The sequence below is a fragment of the Myotis davidii genome, unplaced genomic scaffold (assembly GCF_000327345.1).
Source record: "Myotis davidii unplaced genomic scaffold, ASM32734v1 scaffold22, whole genome shotgun sequence".
NCBI classification, from domain to species: Eukaryota; Metazoa; Chordata; class Mammalia; order Chiroptera; family Vespertilionidae; genus Myotis; species Myotis davidii.
In genome coordinates, this window is record NW_006294067.1 from 100,146 (window position 1) to 123,722 (window position 23,577).

Sequence of the window (23,577 nt, forward strand, 5' to 3'; positions counted from 1 at the left end):
TTTCCCTCGCTGTTGCCTTTTTCTGTCATTCGTGCCTCCCACGGTTTGCTTTGTTCACGTGCATTTTCCCTCTGGGGCGGGGGCGGGATGCGCCTCGGGGAGGGAATTGGTTCCTCGCCTGGAGGGAATGGGGACGGGTCGGCTCTTGAAGGTTGAGGTGTTAGAGCCGGTGGAGGCGGGGAGGAGGTGGAGGTCTAAAGGGATCGCGAGGGGTCAGGAGCCAGCTCCCAGCTGGGTGGGGCCGGCCCTGGGAGGATCCCCGGGACTGGACAGCACCTGTCAGCTGGGGGTGGGTGGGGGGCGGGGCCGGCGCTTTATTTACCTTTGACCGGGGGAGGCGCCTCCTAATTTGTTTACCCCCGTCAACCTTTGCCTTGCTACCACCCCCTGTTCCCCACCCCCTGCACACTCCACTTACCTCTCCCTAACCCTTCAATTTTTCACATTTCAACTCCCTATTTCTCCCGCCTACACGCCCCAGTGACCTCAGGCTGAGAGAATAATTTGTATTATTATTACAAACAAACTCACCCTCCAAAAGCCTGATTTCTCTGAGACCTGGTTTATTTCCATGGATACCCTCCTCCTCCTCTGCCTTCACCTCTTCTCTGGGTTCTCTCCCTCCCCCTCCCTGCCCCCCACGCTCTGACTCAGCTCTCCCTCTTTTACAAAGGCCACCTCTCCCCTCCCCTCTCTCCCACTTTTCCTGCTCTCTCTCCCTCCTCGGAGATTGTTTTCTGTCTGCCCCATTCCAGCTCTCTCCAATCAGAAGTCCATCTTTCCTCTCCCCCGCAAGCCACAGCCTCTGGTCTGACCCATCTCCCCACTCCCCTGCAGCCCCAAGGAACAGCCGCACACTTTGGAGGGGTCCTACCTCCCTTGGAACCCTTAACCAGGAGCCTTGCCTTTTGTGTCGGCTATGTTGTTGAATGCTGAATGCCTCCTCAGCCCCAAGACCCTATACAATTTACCCCTTCTCAAGAGTGGACCCCTAACCTGAAATTCAGAATTACAAAACTTCATGTATAGCAAGGATCCTATAAGGTCAGATGGTTTACAGCCATCCGACTTTAGTCTACAACTATCCAAGTAGTTCTTCCCCAAGCCTTCCAGGAGGCACCACCCTGCCCTCAATCTCAATCTCCCTTCACTACGAGCTCTGGCCTCATTTTAGCAATTACCATTCTTCTCCCCCCCAAAGCCTCAAACCCTTCCCAGCATCTTCTGTCTTCTCTTTGACTTGAATTCGTGTTCTTTTAGTTCCTATTTTTAAAAGTCCCCTTCGCTCCTCTGGTGGTCCCTTCCACTCCTCTTTAATCCATCACTTATCTCCCAACAGTCAGGTAACGTTATTCCATCCCAGGCTTTGCTTTCCTTGCTCTCCCTGTTTCTGGGTGAACACACCCAACTCCCTCCTTTCCCTCTCCAAATCCTTCCTGTGGGACAAGTTCAGAGGGTCCCTTACATTCCTAACACCTCCCAAATAATAAAGCCCGCACATAGAGACGCTAACCCCCTAGAAAAGCCCCACCCTTATTTGTAGAAGCATAATAGGTGAAAAGCGCAGCTCCCAGTGTACTCCTGCATAGAAACCCTCAACGATCCCTCAGGACAGGATGGATGCCAGTTTTCCTGCTAAAACCCAACCACTGACCCTTCCATTTAAACAACAACAATAAGTGAGGCATACATCAGTTTTTCTGAGTTTGCTATTCTTCATTGAGGTTAAACTGAATATTTTGGCTCAGTATTATGATTTCTTCTACCAAAAATGTGGGCAGCCTAGGGATTTAAAAGGGATGAGCAATGGAAAGGAGTGGTAGCTAAGGGTCTGGATGGGTCTGGAGAGGCAGCCTCAATGTGTGGCTTCGGCATTCTCATTCTGAGACCAGGAGGGGCTTTTGGGTTGGGCGCAGGGGAGTGAGGTGGAGCAACTAACCCTCTGGCCACTTCAGGGAATGAGGTGATTGCAGTGGATTGGAAGGGACTGAAGGATGTGGACCAAATCAACATGGACAGCACCAGCTCACTGCACGGAAGCAGCCTCCACCGGCCATCCACAGAGGTGAGGCCCGTGCCCAGCTGCCCCTCACCAAAGCACCTCTAAAAGACCCCGGTACCATCCCTAACAAAGCCTCCCAGTTGCCTGACCTCTGAAATCCACTCCTAAAGTCCAAGTGAACATCCCAAACACTCCTTCAAACTGACACTTGGGAAGAACATTTCTGTAAAGTCCTCAAAATACAAGCCAAATGTTCCACACCAACACCCTAATTTCCTATGCTAATCTCAGGAAAGCCCTCCCTTCTTCACACACTTCTGGAAGTCCCTCGGAGGAAAGGGGTGGGGTTCCTTGCATTCATGGAAGTGCTTGGGATACCCACTCCCTTTTCTCTCTCCTCACAGCAAACCCGAACTGATTTCTCCTGGGATGGCATCAATGTGAGTGCAGCTTCCCCCAGCCTCCCCCAGCCCCACCTAGCTGGTCTTCCTTCTATTCTCCTATAACACAGTGCTCCCTCACTCCAGCAAGCCCTCCCATGCTCTGCCTGCACCGCAACTTTTCAAGGGTGGTTGAAAGATATGCCTCCTTGGGACTCCTGGGTCTCATGGTTTTCCCAATCATCTGCCCTAGCTCAAATCCTTCATCCAGGAACTTTTCCCTGCATATAGAAGCACCCCCAGGCCCTCTCATTCCTCCTCCCCTCCTCCCACATTCCCCATTCCAGCTCTCCATGGAGGACACCACTTCCATTCTTCCGAAGCTTAAGCGAAACTCTAACGCCTATGGCATTGGGGCCCTGGCCAAGTCATCATTCTCAGGTGAGATTCCCTACCTAGGGATGCATTCAGACAGGAGATACTCACAGGCTCCTGGTGTCAGTCTCCCTGCTCCTTCTGGCCTGACCGGCACCCTCATCTTCCTATCTCTGACCTATTTGTCCTTTCTTTCAAACCTCTCCTATCCTCTAGGCTGCCCTCATATATGGGGATCTAGGGGAGCTTGTCCCCCATGGGATGGAGACCCCTGAGACTGGGGTGAGGATAATGGGGAGGGCCTGTTATGGGTATTATGTGATATTCTGGAGGATGGGGGGAATGTCTGGCCCTTTAGGGATTTCAAGAAGCATGAAGGACCATGTGACGAAGCCCACAGCCATGGGGCAAGGCCGGGTGGCCCACATGATTGAGTGGCAGGGCTGGGGGAAGGCACCAGTCATTCAGCCACAACACAGCCACGAGGCGGTGCGCAGGGATGCCGATGCCTACTCCGACCTCAGCGATGGCGAGAAGGAGGCACGTTTCCTTGCAGGTACTTGTTCCCCCAAACCCTCAAGAGGCACATCTTGTGATGGCCAGAGACTGACCCTTCAACCCCACCCCTGTGACAAGATTGATTCTAGCCATGGGATGACCATCAGACTTAATTTCAAGTACTTTGAGTTGTTAACTCTGATAAGTGCCCTCAAACTTATTTTTATTATCATCTCAGAAGTTGAGGAGAATTAACGTGGGACTGTGGGTTCTGATGCCTTCTCTCCTTCATGGTGGGACTCCAACCCCTGGACTTCCTCAATACAGGGCGGGAAAGGCAGGGGCTGTTGGCTTCAAAAAACTTGGTTCTCCTGTTTCTTGAAAAAGAAAGGAAAGTGTTGGAGATCTTTACGAGCCTTAGCCCATCAGCACATTGTAGTCATGGAGTCACATATGTGGCTCATTACTTGTGACAACCACTAGAAGGTCAAGGGACCTGGGTGAGGAGAGAGTGGTTTATAGAAGAAGTTTTCTTCCAGGAAAGTAGTGTAGGTATGAGACAAGCCTGTAGTGCATCTACAATGGTGGCCGAGCCCTAGTGGCAGGTCTCAGTAAGATCCCTAGGGAGAATGGAAGAGAAGGGGGGTATCTTTGTATTGGTGTGGGTGTGGTGGAAGAAATATCAGTGAGGGAAGAGGCAAACGTGTATGGGACAGGGCATGGTGTAGAGTAGCTAGCAATGTAGGCTTCAACTTACTCATGGCTTTGACTAGAATAGGGACCCCCCCAAGTCTATCCATCTTCACTATTCTATCCTCCCTCCCTTCTCCTTCCAGTTCCTTGAACTATCAACTTGGTGGCCCTATAATCCCATGGTGCTCCCTTGGGGATTCTCTGTTAACCTTGAGGCACCACCCCACCCCTCCCCCAACCTGGATATCTAGATTCCTCTGTCCTTGACTGCCTAATACCAACTACCACTCCTAAAAACGTCCAAAAGATAAACTTCTGGAAATCCCAAATTTCAATCCCTTAGGATATCTCACCAGAAGACCATTTGGGAAGTCCCCCATGATTTTGCTTTGTTTCAGGGCATGTACAAAGGCTGTGCTGTCCAATATAGTAGCCACTGGCCACATGTGGCTATTGAGAACTTGAAATGTGGCTAGTCCAAGTGGAGAATGCTGAAAGTGTAAAATATCAACTGGATTTCAAAGACTTTTTATGAATAAAAGAATGCAAAATATCTCACTAATTTTTATATAGATTAGATGTTGACATGATCATCTTTCATACATATTAGGTTACCTAACATATAGTAGTGCAATTAATTTCACCTGTTTCTTTTACTTTAATAGGGCTACTAGAAAATTTCAAATCATGCAAATGGCTTGCATTGTATTTCTATTGAACAGTGCTGCTCTAATGTCCCCTTCCCCATGCATGTGTCTAAGGATTTTCAGAAATATCTTGTGCTAACCACATTTCTTCTCCCAGGCGTCATGGAACAGTTTGCCATTTCTGAGGCCACACTCATGGCCTGGTCTTCCATGGATGGTGAGGACATGAGTGTCAACTCTGCCCAGGAGCCATTGGGCTGCAACTACAGTGACAACTACCAGGAGCTGATGGAGAGTCAAGGTGAGGGATGGTTTCAGAATCTAACCTCTGAGGCTTAAGGGACCTCCCCAACTATCTATGCTACTTCTGTACATCTCTGTGCTTCTAAGACTCTCTGTTCATCCTAGCTTTCTTTTCCCCTCCTTCACCAATGTCTCACCCTCAATTGTCTGTGCTGTTGTTACTGCCTTTGATAGTCTATGCCCCCACCGACCTCCATGATTCTCTCTACAGATGCCCTCACTCAAGCCCCCATGGATGGATGGCCTCACTCCTATGTGTCCCAGGGCATGTACTGTCTGGGATCATCGGATGCCTGGGAAGCAAGCGACCAGTCCCTCATTGCCTCTCCAGCCACAGGATCTTATCTTGGCCCTGCATTTGATGACTCACAGCCAAGCTTACATGAAATGGGGCCTTCCCAACCTGCTTCCGGATACTCTGCTCAGGAGCCTCCACCTTTGCTGGGGGGAGAAACTGACTGGGCTCCAGGAATGGGTGGGGTGGACCTGGCAAGGGGCCCTGCAGAGGAGGAGAAGAGGCCCTTGGCCCCCGAGGAGGAAGAAGATGCGGGATGTAGGGACCTGGAATCACTTTCCCCACGAGAAGACCCCGAGATGGCCACTGCTCTCAGCCGAAAGGTATCTGACGTCACATCCTCAGGTGTGCAGTCCTTTGATGAGGAGGAAGGTGAGGCCAACAACTAGCTTCTTCCCACTCTACACACTATCTTCCACTCCCACCCGAGGGGCCTGGCTGCAACAACACCCTCCCTTCCCCCAGCAGTACAGCTGAAACCCGGGCAGAAGACCAGGAGGAACCCAGGAGCTGCCAGTTCTCACTAGGAAAACGGAGGGCCAGGATGGGATTCCATCCAGGCTTGTGCTGTAGAAACCACAGGTCTGGGGACTGAGGCCCAGGCAACTAGATGGCTGTGAACTTGGTTTGGCTGCGGGCTTCTGGGTCTGTGATGATGAAGCTCCAGTTTGTATCCTGGAGACAGGAGCCATCAACTAGATCTCTGTTTTTCACTCCCTGACTTCGTCATTCAGAAGCCTTGACCGTGGCTGCCTGAATGCCTCCTTTCTCATGTCACTTTTGCTTTTTCCGACTCTGTGTTTTCTCTGGCTGTGGTCCCAGCTTGACCCTACTATGAAGAACAGACCTGCTGGACGTGACTCAATGAGTGTAGGGGAAGCCACATCTCCTTAGAGAATGGAGAAGCTGCCCTCAGTGGGTAGTTTGGCTTCTGAGACCAGGAGTCACGGGGGAAGTGGACATGGCAGCTGGGGTGCACAGGGCACAAACAGGATTCTTTATATAAGGCCCACCCAGAGACCAGAGAGTCATTGATGGGACCAACAACAAACATGGCCACCTATTCTGGGATCTTGAATATCCCGTGACTGAAAGGTGGGTTCTAAGGGTCTAGGAAAGGACCCAGTGAGCTGGCTGCTCCAGCTCTTGCTTCCTTTGTCTGCCTTCTTCCATCCCCTGCTCCAGGAGCCCTGCCCGGAGGGGGTGACAGAATGCAGGTGTCCTGCCAGGTGGGGAAGCATGAGGGCTGTGCCTCCCTCCCTCCACCCCCAAATTCTCTGGAGCTGTTTACACTTTTCTCTTTGCCTTTTCTACATTTTTATAACTTCTTGGGGACTCAGGTTGAGTGGGGTGGAGGGAGGAGTCTGGTGCTGTCAGGCCCCCGCCCAGTGTGTTGTTGGCTGAGAATCAGTGTGGGCACTCGGCTCCTTTTTTTTCCTTCTTCAGTTCCTCCCAGGCAGCCTCCCTTCCCAGGCCTCCTGCGGAGAGTGGAATCAGAGTCTTCTTCCTTTTAGGATGGGTTTATAGTGAGGCAGAAGTCCCTGAACCGGCTAGTCCTTCCACACCCAGTTCCCATTCTGGTGGGGACTTCTGTCCACAGCACACAAAGCCCCACACTTCTGTATGCGATCCTGATTAGCAGGGCCAGGCTGGAGTAAAGGCATGGCAGCTGGGGAGCACACCATGGGACCCCATTCCCTAGCCCCTGGCAGAGGGAAAAGTTAAGATGGCCACTGCCTACCTTTTGTCTCCTCTTCTAAGACTCCAGCTCCAAGGCCTTATGTCCTACTTTGTCAGAGGTCCTATTACTTCTGTCCTCTACTAGGAAGGGGGCTCGGTCACTCTCACAGACCCTGGGCACAAACGAGCCCACCCCCCACCCCCAGATGTCTATTTCTTTGGAATGGGGAGGTTAAGAGTTTGTGTCCATCTATGACCCCGCCCCCCATCAAGTTCACACTTTCATAGGCATAATGGTCCTGCAATGCAACCAAGGCTGGGGTCCCATGTCTTCAGGGGAGGGAAAGTCAATTCTTGGAAGAAACATAAGTAGGCCTGGTGAGCGCAGATGGGTGAAGAGTTATTTACCTCATCTAAAGCTGTGGCTTGTGTCTGATCATGTGACCTAACTCCGGAGGCACCAGGACCTCCTGTCCGGGAGCTCTGGGCAGTAATATTGTGGCCTCACCCTGCACTCCTGTCACAGGTCTTGGGGTTTGCATGCTTGAGGTTCCCTCCTTTCAGGGGGCCCTTGTTACCTCACCTTGTGCAACCTGCTCTCTGGATGAATCATTTTTTTCTCTTAGTTTCATCCTCTTGTTGCCCCCTGTTCTGCCCCCAGACTGCAGTGGGCATCCACTCCAGCGAGTGGGTTCATTCATTACAGTTCCTTTTTGCTCAGGGCCCTGGGGAGTTAGGGAAGGTAGAGGAGAGCAGCTCTCTTTCCTCCCTCCCTACCTTAGGAAGCCTTTTGGTCCCTGCTGAAAGATGACTGAATGGTGGAGGAATCTAGCCTATTTGACTCCAGCAGGGCTCCACATCCCCAGTGCTGGCAGCTGGCACATGCGCAGGCAGACCAGGGGTCAGCTGGGAGTCTGCATTTGCAAGAAGCTTCCCTACCACTTTGAAGGAGAAGACCCAGGGAGCTGGCCTTGGACCCTCTTAGGACTCTTCTGGAAGGAGGAACTGCCTCTTTGGTGCTGGGGGCAGGGTGCATGGGGTTTGCTTATAGCCTATTTGGGGGGAGGGGTGGGGCATGTGCTGGAAGAGGCTATTGGGGGTGAGGGAGGGTTGCTTTTCCTCCGGGGTTCAAGGCTGTGCAGCACGATTTACAACAGTCCTGGAACAGGGCTGTTTTTATATTATTGTGAATGAAACTGCTCTTGCTAAATGATTTTCTTTTGGTGGGGGTGCACTTTTATTTTCAGTTTCTGGGAAACCCAAATCTTCCATTCCTCCCCTTCTACCTCCCCCCTCCTCCCCTTCCTTCTTATCCTTGTGTTAAGGAGGGGATCTTGGTGAATGTGTTTATGATCTTTTCCCTGCCCACCTATACAGCCCATGCTCGTCTTCCAGGTCTGGGGAGTATCCATTTTTGTGGTCAGTCTTAGCATGTTTTCTTAATGTGACACCCCTCCCCCCCAGGCCTAAGAGAGATTCTATGACATATATTACAGAGAGAATTATATATAAATATATATGAATATTATAGATTATATACACATGGGCATTGGGCTCCAGTGCCCACTGCCAGCCCCCTCCCCAGGCTGCACTACAGCCTCTCTCTTGGCCTGGGGAGGGGGAAGGGATGTAACGCTGGAGAGGGCTCCAGGCTGTGTTCAATGGCACTAAACAGAATGTGGTGGCATCCTCTGGCTATGAGTGTCTTTTTTGGGGGGTGAAGGAGACTGGGCCAGGGGAGGTGAAGGAGGAGAATGTCACATTGGAAAGGATTCACAACTCGAGGGCATCAAGAGGGGGAGGGGGAAAGCTTGGAGTGTGGGTGCAAGGGTTTTTGGATGCTCAGAGCCGCGGGGACCACTGGCAGAAAAGGCAGGCTCATGGCAAGCTCCCTGTTGCCGATTTGGGGAGGATATGGTTCTGATCCTCCAAGTGTGGAAGCACTGAAGAGGTCGGCCATCTTGACATTGAAACCCCAGCTCTCCACCCCAAGAAGAACACAGAGAACTCGTCTAAGGGCTGGTGTCTGAGTGACCAACTGAAGGGTTCTTGGCAGGAGAGGCCCCAGCCAGAGCAGTTCGAGGGCAGAGCTAACCCTCGGGAAGGACAGATCAATGACCACAGTGGGAAGAAAGGGGATGGATTTTTCTAGGAAGCCACCTGGAAATGGGGTAAGGAAGCTGTGGTGTGAGATAGGGAGGATTTCTGATGGAGGGTGTTTGATGGGGCAGCATGACCATTTGGCTGAAGGTGCCTGTCCCTTCCACATAGAGCCTTTTGTGATATTTTCTCTTCCCGGCTTCTGCCCCTGATAGTCTTTTTATCCACATTTCACTGTGTAAATCCGGGACAACGAAGGGGGGATGGGATTGGCCTTTTACTGTCCCAGGACTGGCCTTGCGTGGGGACAGAGAGTGGCAGTCAGATGGAGTCTGGAGGCAAATCTCAGGGATTGGGGACACCATGGGGTGAGGAACTTGAAAGAAGGAACTGTGGACGGTCTGAATGCTAGTCACTGTCCAAATTCAGACTCCTCCTCTAGACTATCATTGTCACATTTCAAAATTCCCAGGAAGGTCAGGATATTGGCCTGATCTCCCCAACTTAAGGACATATGGTCTCCCACACAAATCCACTCTCAGGCCTGGACTCCTGACAGACAGACTGATGAGGCAGTCCTGGGGTGTGGTCAAAGGATCAGTTCATCCTCATCCTCCTCATCAGTGGATCGCAGGCTGGGGCCCTGCAAGATGTCAGCCAGCTCTTCTTCCAGCCCAGGACTGTCCACCAGCTCCAGCTCCTCTAGCTCACCTTCCGCCTTGGCTGGAGCCAGGGAAAGTGGGGGCTCTGGGGAGGGAGGCAGCTCAGGGGTGTCTGGGGAGGTAGGGATCACATCCTTTGGCTCAGTGGCCCCAGTTCCATCCTCAGGCAGGTTCCAGGCCTCCGAGGGAAGGAGCTGGCCCCCAGGAGTCATTCGAGTTGAAGTTGTGCTCCGGAAGCTGGCCAGGGGAGGGCGGAGCTGCACCCCCGACTTGGTGTGCCCCTCAATGGCCTTCTGCAGCTGGGAGCAGAGGAAAAGCGAAAGAGGGTACAGAATTGGGAAGAGAAAGAAGATGGGGAAGTGTAAGTGGAACAGACACAATAGAAGAATAGATACGATAAAAGGAAGAAGGAATGGGGAAAGCGGTAGAGTGGCAAGAGAGAGAGCACATGGAAAGATCAAAGAAGACAGAAAAAAGGAAGAGAAAGGGGTATGGCCAGCAGACCCCCTGCAGAGCAGTAAATCTGAAGCCCCTAACCCAGATGTCCTTTGGCTCCTTCCTAGTGACCTTCAGGCCCCCTTCAGCCACATCCTATCTCCTCCTTCTTTCCCTGGCCCTCCCCATAGAGCACCCCTATGAAACCATGTCTTGTGCCCTGAACCCCAATCCCAAACCCATGCCAGCTATGGAAGATCACAAGGGCTATATCTGGGGTCAACAACTATGTCCCCTTCAGATCTTTATAGTCCTCTCTACCTGTACCCCTTGATTGCTGAAACCTCTCTCCCTCCTCCAATCTCTGCATGAGAAATAGAGAGGGAAATGGGGGGTTAAAATCATCCCTCCCCCTCCCCCACATCCTGCACCCACCCATTCCTCCTGCTGCTCAAATAGGAGGCATTGCTGTTACCTCTTCCAATGCCAGCACACCCCGGAGCTTCCCCATACTGGTCACGTAGGCAAGGTGGAGGCCAAGAAGCGAGAACAGTGTGTGAATCTGCATAGAAAAAGCAGCAGGTCAGCGCACAGTGAGCCCCACACCTCCCCTGCCCTCCCAGCAGCCCTGAATGGTGAGCAAGGACTAGCCTTGTGCAGGGACGTCTGTTCCACCAGCTGGAAAGGGGACTGGTCAATACAGCAGCAATCAAAGCAGACAGGCTGGCTCAACTGCTCCTGCTCCCAGGCCTCAATCTGTGGAGTAGAGCAAAGTAGTCACCCAATACCTCAGGTAAAAGGCTTGGAGCCCAAGCAACCCTACTAGCTGGGAATCCTGAAATATGCAACTGCAATATGCAGCAAACTAGCATAGACATTACAGATCACTAAACCCCACCCTTCTTCCCAGGGTACAACGCCAGGCTCCAAATCAACCTTCAGCCTCAAGCACTAGCACTCCACTTCCTCCTTCACCACCACCACCCAAGTGCCCCAACACCTGTTATTTTCAAGCTACCTTTTCAGTTTTTCCCCTCTGCCCGTGAAACCTGACTGCTTGCCATTCCTCACACAAGTCTTCTGGCTTCTGCGCTGGTCGAGCTGCATTTCCCTTACCTGCCCACCCTGCACCCACTCTGTACTCTTGCCACTCCCAGGACAATGTGTTTTGCCCCTTTTTCAATTCCTGCAGCACTCTGCTGTTCTCTCCTTTTCGGAAAAGGCATGGCCTGTGCTCACTCTTGTATTGGCATTTGTCTCACCTCTGCCCACCGGACACGAATTCCTGGAGAGTGTTACTGGTATGGATGGGTGCCTGTTGTGAAGACACTGGCACATTTTCCTTTTACACAGTATAGTGTGCCAGATATTTGTTGGGTTTGAAGAGCTGTGCTGGGTCACATGGTGCTTAGTGGACTTGAGCAAAGCCATCTTTTTTGTTTGTTTTGTTTATGACAGAAGTATTAAAACAGGAAGGACAACTCTCTTGATTTAGACACGATGCTCCAGCCCTCAAGCTTCTAAAGAATCCAGGATGGCTCTGGCTTTCATAAACGAATCTAAAATTTTCTGAAACTCTCCTCTTCTCTTACTGAAGGTTCACATGGGGACTGACCGGCTCTCACAGCACAGGATGGTGACCACTTAGCAGGTATGTCATGGAGCTGATTTATTCATGACAGGCAGCCACCTTGCCAACCCCGGACCTTTCCATGATCGTTTCTGGCCTCCCCTAGTTCCATTTCTGCCTTCCCTTAAGGAACAACAATAACAGAACCTATATCAAGCACTTTCTCTGTGCTGGACATTACTCCAGCTGCACAGAGGTGAGCTGGGGTTCTGACCTTGACTGCTGCTAGTGTTCTAGGTACCCCCAGCTCTTGTCCAAGGGGAGGAGTATGTCTGTTCTTGAGTCTGAACTTGAAAAAGCTAAGCCTCAGTTATAAACGAGAGCTCTAACTATGTGTACTAACAATGTAGCAGAATTAAGTCGTAGCAGGGGCTTCTGGAGACCTATAATTGAATTCTTTCAATATTCCCGCTGGTATCATCTTGATATTGCCAAGGGTATCACCTTGATCTAGTCTGAAAACCATGTTCAAAATCATCTGAAGTCTGACTCCAATTGGATCTTATTCATCCAAAATGTCAGCGAGTCACATGGGAGCTGCGTAAAGTCTCCTTTGGGGAAAATATAAACTAAAAAGGTAGACCTGTCATCTTTTTGTCCCTGGCAGCACTTTATTTTCAGCAGTTATTAAGTAGCCTCATTGATCAACTAGCTGGCGTTCTCTCTGGTGTGTTAACAGCAACAAAAAGCATTATTATTGGGTTTAGCACCCTACTTCTTAATTGCAGATATGACACATCTGATTCCTGCTTATGGCCGAGGAATGATTTTTCTTTTTCCTTTGTGATCATCTGTTTGATTTTTCCGTAAGTCATTTATCAGAAGTGTCTGTGTTTTGAGAGGTGGCAAGGGGAGAAGGAAGTTTCCTTTCTCTCTTGTCACTCCCCACCCCTTCCTCCAACCCTGGAGTACTTTTACTTTTCAGTACTTATTTATTCCGGACGTCCAATAAGATATTTATTCTAAAATAATATGCATTATGGTTTTGTCAGCTACAAAGCATGAGTCTGCAGTCTCATTTACTAAATGGAATGGCCACTGATGGACACTGTTGTGTCTGCACACCCTCTAGGGTGTGTCCCCATTAGTACTGCTCCCAATCACTGCTCTACATTCTTTTACTGCTCAGAGGTTGGAAAGGAGGCATAACCATGGAAAGAGGTCAAGGCCATTCAGTGTGCTTGACTTTCTTGCTCATGGACTTGATAACTAGCTTTCTTGGGAAATAGGCATTTGTCCCAAGAGGCAGCACTGTGAATGCTTGTCCTCAGGTTGTGTTTCTTCTCAGTCCTGCTTCCTGGCATTCCCTAGCTGTCCACTGTCTCAGGGCCCTGGTGGATCAGTACAGTAACCTCTACCAGGTGCTAATTTCTCCTTTACAGCCTCAGTGCTGTTTCTCCACATTGGGATGTGTAAGTGCTGGTGCCCGGTGCTCAGCCTTCCTGCATAGCCTCTGCCTGTCCAGAATGTCCCTAATGCCTACAAGATCTGAGGTTCATCTTAGCAGCATGGGCTCATCGATGCACAGAGACTGAAAACATCCCTGTTTTCAAATGACAGTGGTCCTTCTGAGGATACTATCAGGGTTCCCCACCTCTGCGCAATGTGCCCATCCCCATCGCCATAGTCATGCCTCCTTTCCCACCTCTCAAATGCTTTCCCACCCAGACTCGCATTTTATCTTACAACAACACAAAGAAAAAGACAGAAAAAGATGAGCAATATCTTCCTTTGACAGAACAGCCCACCCCAGGTTGCTGTTTCCCTTATTTACCTCTTCAGGTGACATGTTATCCACTAAATCCGTTGAATCCTAGAGAAGAAAGATATAGGTCCAAGTTCGTTCCTAATGGAATTATAGTCATGGCTCTCTGGCCAGGGCCACAGATGCCTGCTTTCAATTCACCATCCCTTCCATGTCTCCTTGGTGGGACCCCTTCCCTCCTGATCTAAGGACCAGGAAAGTTCCTTTTCCCCTGTCATGCCCCCACTCACCCCCACCTCCATCCATCTCTCACCTGTCTTGTTTCCTTCTTTGTGGGGCGAGTTTTGCCCAGCAAGCAGCACAGCAGAGACTGAAAGATGGAGCGCCTTTGACCTGAGGAGTGGGGAGCAGATGGAAATGGAAACAAATCAATTCCTACCCTTCCTGGGAGGAAATAGCCAGGGGCTCCCAAGTGGTCCCCTGACACTATGCCGCCACCATAGACACCCTCTCTTGTATCCTCCTAAAAAGCCCTGGCCCCTCTCTTTGGGGCAGCAATATGGAGGCTCAGTGAACAGGAACCCTCTCCCACTACCCTAGCCTCCCCCTCCTCAGAGTAGCAGCCCTTTGGCGCAATGAATGTGCATGATGGGAGAATCTTCACCTGCAGGCTCCGGTGCTTCTGGCTGCTGTTTGAGGCCTGGCAGGGGCCCGTTGGGCTCTTCGGGAGGCAGTGGAACAGTAGGAATGGGGTGAGGAGGAGGAAGTGGAGGCAGCTGTAAGGAGCAGTAAAAATTCTCAGTTCGGAGAATTAACAGTGACTTGGGCTTTCCTGCCTTTACAGGCGGGTGTCCTGGGAAATCCATCTAATTCCATTCTTCCTCCCCATTTCAGAATTCCTGTATCCCTCTGAATTCTCATCCGTACCATTATCCACAACTTTACCTCCTTCAGTCCTTCAGACCAAGGGGCACTGCTCTCTTTGACTTTCTAAATGACCAGCATCTCCATTCCCTCTTCCTACTTTCCCCTTGTCTCAATCTCTCCTGCTCCCCCCGGCCCTTCCCAGCCTGGTCACCTCGGATTTCCCAGAGAGATCTTCATCTTCGTCCTCATCCACAAAGGCGAAGGACTCCGGTCGGCCGCGGGGCGAGGAGCCCTGTTGCCCCTCCCCAGCCGGCCGCGCCTTCCCGTCAAAAGGCAGCTCTGACAGCTTCCTGGCCAGGTCCCGGGCTTCCCGCAGCCTCCGCTCAGGACACAGGTGGCGCTGCAGGAGGGCCTGTAGCTCTGACCGCTCCACGGAGCCCAGCAGGATCATTGACTCTGGGGGCGATCCAAGCTTAGCCCGAGGGCCTGCTCATTACCAGCCCCCTACCCGCTACCTCCACCCGGCTCAGCAGGGACAGAAAACCAGCGCCCATGCTTTCATTTATTTATTTATTTTTTATTTTTTACCTTTTCTTCCTAAAAACTCATTTCACAAATCTTGCATGGTTGACCTGACTCAATCCTTTTTATTTCATCACCTAGTACGTACAGAGACCCAATTGATAGTACACTAATTGGTGCTAATTTGTGCTTATTTTGATATAGTCTGTTTGCAAATAGGTGAACTTGGTATTAAAATAGGCTAATCAACCCTGTCTCCAAACAAGAAATATTAAAGGGCATTCATGTAGGCTGAGATGTGAATATACTTTGAAATAAGTCTACAAGGTTATTTAATTCTTTAGCGTCTGAGTCCTTCTAGGATATAAACAACATGCCTACTTTTTCTGGGAAGGTCAACATTCTGCGACTGTAATTAACATTTTCGTTAAGTTTTAAGGCCATACAATTGCAGCAATGTTATTGGAGATAAATCTTACCATTAAGTCTTAGTCATTATCACGGTGGCTGTACCACTGCTCCAATGAAGAGCCCCTAGTGTACAAGCCACTTAGAGGTATTGAGGATTTGGAAAAAAGTAAAACTGACCTAACTTGAGCAATTTGAATACTCTGATTATCTGAAATCAGAACTATTTTAATACTCAAAATGGCCTGCCACAGTTCTTCTCAGTTACAGTAATTCAAACATCAGGCAAGTATTTATTTAATATTTAGTAAAAGTCTACAAGGAGGCAGTCTGATGGAGATGGAAGTTATAGTCTCCACCCTCAAGGAATACCCAGTCTAGTGAGGAAGATCAGATATAGAGATATAAACCACAGTAAGAAATAACACAGAGCAAGATTAAGTGCCAACGGTGGGCGGAAAGGATGGTGAATGAAGGAAGGGAAGTCTGAAGACCCAGCTTACTAAAACCATTCACTCCTTCATATGAAAGTTTTATCTGCTCTTCCAGTTGGACATTAAAGAACAGTGATTTTTTAGCTAAGTAGCAAAGAGAACCACATAAGGGCCTGTAAGACTTACAACTGGGCCTCATTATTCATGGATTCCCCATTTGTGAATTCACCCATTTGTAACCCAAAATCAATACTCATGATGCTTCCTGTCATTCACAAATGTGCACAGAGCAGCAAAAAAAAATGGGTTGCCCCATGCACATATTCTTGAGCTGAGGTTAAACAAAGTGATGCTATACCTTTTTCCTTCCCAGCTTTTATATTGCAAACAAGTGTTCTTTTCGTGGTCCATTTACTGCCACGTTTTTCACATATTTTGTGTTTTTCTTTTGCTGTTTCAAATTGCCCCCAAGCATAAAGGCTGTGATGTGCCTTATGGAGAAAATAAGTGAGTTATTTAAGCTTTGTCGAGGCATGAGCTATCGTTCTGCTGGCTGTAAATTCAATCTGAATGAATCAACAATATATACTCAATAAGGTGTCTTTAAAGAGGAACATTCACAAAACAAATTTATGAATCGATTAGCGGAAGAGAATGGTGTGACCAGGGGCTTGCAGGAACCTAACCCTGTATGTCTTCTAGGAGCAATGGCTCAGTGTAGTATCCCTAATTCAGTGTTTGTGATGACTTTATAGAACATAACTACAAAGAATAAGAGAAGGACTGTATTTCTTTAGTTGGTTTTTAACTGTGTTGTGCCTGTGCTATGGGCGTATTTTACCTTTCTCAGGATGATCTTCCCTAAGGAGCACAGGCTGGGTCTCCTATAGCAGACTGAATGGCCCCTACAGACAAACCCCACACCACAATGCCTCCTCTCTGACCTCTATGGAGCCCAAGTTCAGGTCACTAATTCAAGGGTTGTCTTCCTTCCTTCCCACTGACCTTTTGAATCAACCAGTGGTAAAGTCTTGACGGTGGTGGTCTGAAGCAGGGTTTGCAACTCCCCATATGTGCAAGAAGCTGAAACAAACTTCACGTCACGTACCATGATGTCTTCAACAAAGATTGTAAATTTGCTATAGAAGGAGAAAGCATAAGGGGTTAGCCCCCCACCATATGCCCATCCCTTTGCTGGCCTTTCCGCTCCTTCTGTGAGGGTTGCCATTTCGTCATTCACAATATTTATTAAGTACATGGGGATATAAAAATAAGTCAAAAGCAGTGCTTGCAAACATTGACCCTATCTGCAATCTCAACCTCAGCATCTCCCACCCCCACCGCATCAAGGCTGAACTAATTCCAGCTGGTGCCCCTGACCTGAGCTGGTTCCAACCAAGGTCAGGCAAGTAGGGTAGCTTCTTGACCTGGATGATGCTGTCATAGAGGGAGGGCTGCAGGCTCTGAGCCACCATATTGGCCAAGATAACAGCCACCATCATGGGAAGGATGTGGGCAATCTGACCCGTTAATTCGAAGCAAATCACAGCTGTGGAGACTGTGTGGGACACTGCACCCGTCAGTGCGGCTGCTCCTAGAATGAGACACAGGAATGTACTGGTGGATTAGAGCTGCAGTTCTTGGCATGCAGGACACATGGGGATGTGACGAGAGTGACAGAGTGGGTCAGTGCCAACACTCCAAGATAACCATTTGTCAATAGTAGGAACTTCACAAAGGTAGAAATTTTTTCTAATCGCTTCTTTGATATGTTTGCTAGTGCCTAGAACACTGTTTGACACGTTGCTACTTACTTAACAAATAAGTGTGCCGGGGGTGGGGGGAAGTAGGGGCTAGAATGCTGGACTATTAGAAAATCATCATTTTGATCTCATTCCATGACCTTTGACAAGTTATGAAATCATTGTGTGTGCCCACATTGTCATTTCTAAAACAAAGATAGTGATGCCTTATCCATTCCTGGTTTTTGAAAGCTTGTATCATTCTTTTCAATATATTTTTAAATTATTAATTTCAGAGAGAGGAAGGGAGAGGGGGAGAGAGACAGAAACATCAATGATGAGAAGAATCATTGATTGTCTGCCTCCTGCATGTTCCCCACCAGCCCACAACCCAGGCATGTGCCCTGACCAGGACTTGAACCATGATTTCCTGGTTCATGGGTCAATGCTCAACTACTGGCCAAACCGGCCAGGCAAAAGTTTCTATCAGTCTTAACTGACCGTTTTAAAACCCAGTTATGACATTCTACTTTGGACCTCAGGTTTTGAGCCAACAATTTATGGGAGAATAAAATCACCGTATGGCAATAAAACTGGTTAGTGCTCCTCTATCTAGGGGAGCATGGCCTTATTTGTTATGGGATTTCGGTAAAAAGAAAAAGGAGGGAGGAGGTGTAGCAATTCTGGGGATTTGTATTGGTCACTGTGTTAGACAGGTTTTGGTTGGATGGGCTAATAGATTTAATGAAAAAACATCAGAGATTCATAGAGTTTTATGGCTGTAAAATATCTCAGAAGTCACTTCTGAAGAAACTAAGGCTCAGAAAGGCAGCTAACTTGTCCATGACCATCCAGGTGACACGGGCCAGGTATGGGTCCAGAGCCATGTTCCTTAGCTCTTAGTCATGTGCTTTTAAGTCCCATCAATACTGGCCTATTTGCAAGGTGAAAGTAGTTGAGCCAGTCACATGCATTGTTGTTTCCATGATTCTTTGGAAGAAAAAAAAAGGCCCTTACCAAATATTCAGACACAATCCTAGGTACTTTTATCCCTATTGTCTTATTTAATCCCCATAAATCCCTCTTTTACACGAAGAAACTAAATCTCATAGACAGACATTCAATAAATGTTAATGAGAGTCAGAATCAAGGGTTGATTATTTGAATACAAGTTGAATTAAATAGCATTAAATTAAAACCATATTGTATAGCCTGGAATGAAGATGTCATGGGAGAGTTGGAGTGTGGGTATTTGAGGGACTCAAATATTTAGTTTCAAGAGGGTGAAATGTGTCTCACCAATTACTGCATAGCCCCCCGGTAGGATCTTGTAGATGATGCCATCAAATAAGATACCATCAGGAAATATCATGGCCATGATCTCTCCTACCAGCCTTCCAAATGCAGCTCCTAGACAGAGACAAAAGGAAAGTGCTGAGAGATCCAAACTGCTTATCCTCTGTATTCCCTCCTCGGGCACTAAGACCAAATACAGGCCCCCAGAACTCCACGCCTTTCCTTTTTTCCCCAGTACCCTAGATTGTAGCTATCAGTACAATCCCAGGCTCCCCATCAGAACTCACCTAGCACAAACACAGGCATGAAGCCTCCGCAGGGTATGGGCATAGTGGTGGCCACGATGGACATCCAGAACTGGGGTAAAAAGAGGCATCAGGATACCCTCTCAACTCTGCCCAGCACACACACACACACACACACACACACACACACTCACCCTTTCCCGCTATCCTCCTCCTGCCTGCTTTAAGAACCACAGAAATGCTGGGATGGCTCATCCTTCTGAAAGCTATCATGTCTACCCCCCTTCCTCCAGAAGCAAGAAACATGGAGTTTTCAGACTAAGAGATCACAGCACTATAAGAAAGTTCCTCCAGATGGTTAACCCCAAACCCTCCTACTTGGAGTGACTATGTTTGCCTCTATTCAATCTAGAACAAGGAGTGGGACCTCAGAGGTTCTCTGTCACTGCCTCCAAAGGGCCCTAGCCCACTGCAGCCTCTTTGATTTGAACAGTCACCTCAATAGAAGAGCTTGAAACTCTTGAAGCTGAAAGATATCTTTTCCAAGTCAGATTGTTTCTGAAAAAGATCCCCAGTTGGAAGTGGCAGACACCTTAAAGTCTTAGTGACTTACTGTGTGACTAATTGAGCTTTAATGTATTTACAAAGCCACTTATATGGTGAACCTCACAGGGGAAACTGGTGCAACTGTCCTGTCTGAGCCATTTCCTGTGACATCAAATGACTTTAAATAAAGGATCAAAAAATCTGATCCCACCCTAGCCACACAGGAAGGGCACCTGGAGAAGACCAGGTGAGTCAGCCAGTGTAATAGAAAGAATCTTCAAGGCCCACCTTGTCAGGTAGCATGCCAATTGAAACTGGGATAATTTTAGAAAAAGCAATATGCGCATTTTGTGGCAAAGAATACAAAGAATTGAGAAATAGAGTGGAAAAAGGAGAAGTGCTTGAACTTTAATGAGACATAGTATATAAGTTAATTAATAGATTTACATATCACTTCAAAATAAGCAAGCCAATCTTGGAAAAAGGATCTCAAACTAAGATCAGAACAAATTGCCAGGATCAAAATATTTACAATTAAAAAACTGCACCAATTGCATTGAATACTAATGAGAAGTAAATTTCTCGATTTCCTGAACCTTAGAAAGAATTCCCTTGATCCAGGGCTGACCTCAAGAGGACATGACAAAGACTCTGAGAAGGTTTCATCCCAGAAACTCTGGAATGAGGCAAAACACATTGTTCTTCCCGTCAGAATATCTGTTTTTAAACAGCTGAAACGGAAAAGTTGAATACACAAAGAGAATATAGACTGAGAAGTCCCTGAGTGTATCGTTATCTTTGCTTTCTCTCTGTCCTGGCACAGTGCTCAGGAAATGTAGGTAGGATGTAGATAGGTAGGTGAGTAGGTGAGTAGAAGGAAGGAAAGAATGAAAGAAACAAGAGAGCTTGGTCAAATAGTATTCATGCAAAACAGAAAACACTTCTGACAGCTAATATTTGCTAAAATACCCAACAGTATTATTCATGGGGATGTGAGGTTAAACTGCAGGTGATCAGATATAATTGGAGGCCACCATTTCTGACTTTCTGGAGACAGAGTTCTAGGCAACTTGCAGTTTAAGCTTCTTAAGTGCCTTTGACCTATGCTAGTTTGAGACCCCTAGAACTATTCTGTACCATATCTTTGGAATAAGTACACAAGGGATTTTGCAAAGCCATAGGGATTTGTAGGCTCAAGGCAATCTGAAAACTTCAGATTAAAAGGATCAAAAAATTACAGATAACAGGTGGCGGGCAGGTCTGATTTCAGAGGAAGAACTTTAGGTTAGCCTCCAAGATATGAGGAAGAAAATAGAGGACATAGGAGTATCAACTCCTATAGCACGAAGAATAGCACATAAGACTAGCCAAAATTTTGAGCTATTAGCACATGAAAGGGAAGTGATTGGAACACTATTAACTCCCAAGATTTTAAATTAGGGAGATGGGAAACTAGAGAGCCAAGATCACAGATTCTACTTTATTTAGACCCTTCACAAGAAGGAGTGATTTGAAGATTAGGCAAAAATGAATTCTCCGGAGCCTCAGGCTGTGCCGAGAACTTCGTGACACTGGGTAATCATGTTAGACTTATTGAAAGGGAAACTGAGAAGTTGTACTTATATTTCAAACGCATTGTGAAACCTCCTGACTTACAACATAATGACACTTTCCATGTCTTAAGATTGAGGAAGTTGGAGGTTCCCTTCCTCAATATTATTAAAGACCTGAAAGAAGACTTTTATCAGCCTGCACTTATGCAGCCAGAAGACCATATGAATTTTAAATCAGACTGTGGGAAAGCAGTTCTAGTCACTGTTATATTTTGATTCAGCTATGTAGCCGATGGCCCACACTCTGGAAAAACTAAAGGTATGTTTATGTGTCCAATGATAGGACAGTGGAAAATAGTGACAGCTAAGTAATATGGATTTATAGCCATGATGATTTTTTGTTTATAAATATTATAGAAAATAATAGGCCTAATGCAAACTGTTGAGCTTGAAATATAGCCCAGAAAGTGTGTGAATTCCTTTTCCTGATGTACTAATGATATACAAATTTTCAAGTATATAATTCAGTGAAAAATTAATAGTAGTGACATACAGTTGAGTGTTTCTATGTCATCCAGTGAATTTCTCAGAATAAGTTTTAATTGGTGAAGTGGTAGGTTTCCAGATATATACATGGGAATCCTGGGAGGTGAGGTGAGGTGTGGGGGAAATGCTGAAAAATATACATTATTTTGTGTTTCTAAAATATTTCAAAAGCTTGACACTTTAAAAGTACACATGTCCCCAACTTTACCATATAGCTCAGTCTAGAGGAATACCAGAAATCACAATTATTATCATTGAATAATAAATTCTGAAATGCCATCAAAACTTGGACTTGGTTATAGCTGATGGGTTTGTATACTCAACAACAATTACAGGAAGTTGAGATTTATAAATTAGAGAAGATGAAGCCTATAAAGAAAGCCCCTCCCAACACCCCCCCCCCAAATCCTTAACAAGATACTTTGAACTGCTTTATGATAAAAATATCAAATATTTTGAAGGAAGAAACAAAAACTTAATAAAGCAGGTATGCAAAATGTGGAAGCTATAGATCCAGTTAACCCATGTGGAGTGAAATAGGGAAAAACACACACAATTACAGCTTCTAGAAACCCACAGCAAATCCTGGGAATGTAAGTTACAAAGTTGGAACCTGGTGTGTCAAAGTGCCTGATATCTCTAAATCATCGACAAGTGCATTAAACGAGCAGCAACAAAAGAAAAAACTGAAAAAAATTTTTTTCAAACCTAAGATTTGCCAAAGATCAGCAATCAAGTACTTGGCACATAGAAGGTATATAACATTTATTGAATAAATGAGTAAGTGAACCCACTATAGCTATTACAATATAAAAGTTATTTAGTGACTCATATTCTGGTGAAATACAGATTCATAAAAAGTATCATGAATAAGTTAATAGCAGAATATTCAAAAGCATGAAACTTCAGTGTGGACAGACTTTTAAATGAGAGCCCTAATATACAGAGGAAAATGTTGGATTATTCAGGCAAGACATACTATTAGCAATAAGGCAATCATCAAAAAAGAAAACAAATGCAATCAGCAATAGTAACAGATGTGACAACCAGGGGTGGAAATTAAAATATCTTTGTATAGGTAATAATTGAGAAGTCTATATATTTATACTTGACATCATACTTGATATGCAGATATGAAAAAGAATTGACGTAAAAAAAGATCAGCTTTTGTTTCCTAACTGGAGTTAGAAGAAAGTGGTTTGAGAATGGCAAAACCCTTCATGACCTCACTACCTAACAGGGAATAATAACATTTATAAAAATTGTTTATAGCCACTAATAAAATTGATTGAAATATTTTATCTCTTTTGCAAGTCTAGAAAACAGATTACCCACTAGACTAGGGGGAAATGGATATGTAAATCAGCTAGAAATGGAGAATCGGATACAAGGAGAATGAAGTGCCTAATTATCTAATATGTAGGGGGCTTTGGTTCATTTACATGCACTTTTTACACAGTTATTTATTTTGCTGAACTCTATCTTGCCCTTGTTTATTTGGCTGCTGTGATGTCTTAATTTAGTGAGTGGAACATTTGGAAAGGTTATAATAATTATGGTAACATCACTAAGTTGACTTGAATGGAACAATTACCCTAGGTCATTGTTCTAGTTTCACCTACAAAAATGAGCAACCTGTGCTATGGTTTCCAAGCTAATTCTTTTTAAGTTGGATGAACACCAGATGCAGTTTCACCCTTTCTTACCCTATGCAAACCCTGGATTCCTAGGTTGAAAACAAACAGAAGCTTAGGGAGTCAGGAGTGTAGGGAGAGATACCTTCATGATAAAGAAGAGGAAAACAATGATGACAACGTTGACCTGTGGGTGGATCCACACAGCTGACCGGCCCAGGCTTTCAGGGTCACCCAGGTGTTTTACCCACGTGTTGTTGTCAAACAGGGTACTGATTGCTTCACGAGGCATCAACTGTAAAAGGGGGAGCAAAAGGGGATAGTTCTTCAGGGATGCTTGGTCCTTCCTTGTGGGAGACTGATATAGGGTTAAGCCTCG

At 46.9% G+C, this 23,577-nt stretch overlaps 2 protein-coding genes and 1 long non-coding RNA gene across 3 annotated transcripts in view; 1 reads left to right on the top strand and 2 right to left on the bottom strand.

Moving 5' to 3' along the window:
* LOC102773552 overlaps positions 1 to 1,678 on the bottom strand; it is a 17,583-nt gene extending 15,905 nt beyond the window's left edge. The window contains exon 1 of the long non-coding RNA XR_435888.2: positions 532 to 1,678. This is a non-coding gene — a long non-coding RNA (uncharacterized LOC102773552). The remainder of the gene's footprint in view (positions 1 to 531) is intronic.
* Positions 1,679 to 1,935: 257 nt separating this feature from the next.
* Positions 1,936 to 8,567, top strand: FAM131B (family with sequence similarity 131 member B). Its single transcript, XM_006767976.2, has 6 exons — positions 1,936 to 2,065; positions 2,407 to 2,442; positions 2,730 to 2,823; positions 3,116 to 3,313; positions 4,753 to 4,896; positions 5,110 to 8,567. Exons 1-6 carry the CDS (start codon positions 2,012 to 2,014, stop codon positions 5,580 to 5,582), a joined length of 999 nt encoding a protein of 332 aa, XP_006768039.1. The 5' UTR covers positions 1,936 to 2,011; the 3' UTR covers positions 5,583 to 8,567.
* Positions 8,087 to 23,577, bottom strand: part of CLCN1 (chloride voltage-gated channel 1) — a 28,986-nt gene continuing 13,495 nt past the window's right edge. Inside the window, exons 12-23 of the mRNA XM_006767977.2 lie at positions 23,344 to 23,493; positions 18,962 to 19,031; positions 18,678 to 18,788; positions 17,017 to 17,230; positions 16,642 to 16,775; positions 14,484 to 14,728; positions 14,070 to 14,181; positions 13,719 to 13,798; positions 13,475 to 13,513; positions 10,722 to 10,826; positions 10,546 to 10,632; positions 8,087 to 9,934 (exon numbers count right to left, since the gene is read on the bottom strand). Of these exons, the coding sequence (XP_006768040.1) occupies positions 9,563 to 9,934; positions 10,546 to 10,632; positions 10,722 to 10,826; positions 13,475 to 13,513; positions 13,719 to 13,798; positions 14,070 to 14,181; positions 14,484 to 14,728; positions 16,642 to 16,775; positions 17,017 to 17,230; positions 18,678 to 18,788; positions 18,962 to 19,031; positions 23,344 to 23,493 (1,719 nt within the window). The 3' untranslated portion in view covers positions 8,087 to 9,562. The remainder of the gene's footprint in view (positions 9,935 to 10,545; positions 10,633 to 10,721; positions 10,827 to 13,474; positions 13,514 to 13,718; positions 13,799 to 14,069; positions 14,182 to 14,483; positions 14,729 to 16,641; positions 16,776 to 17,016; positions 17,231 to 18,677; positions 18,789 to 18,961; positions 19,032 to 23,343; positions 23,494 to 23,577) is intronic.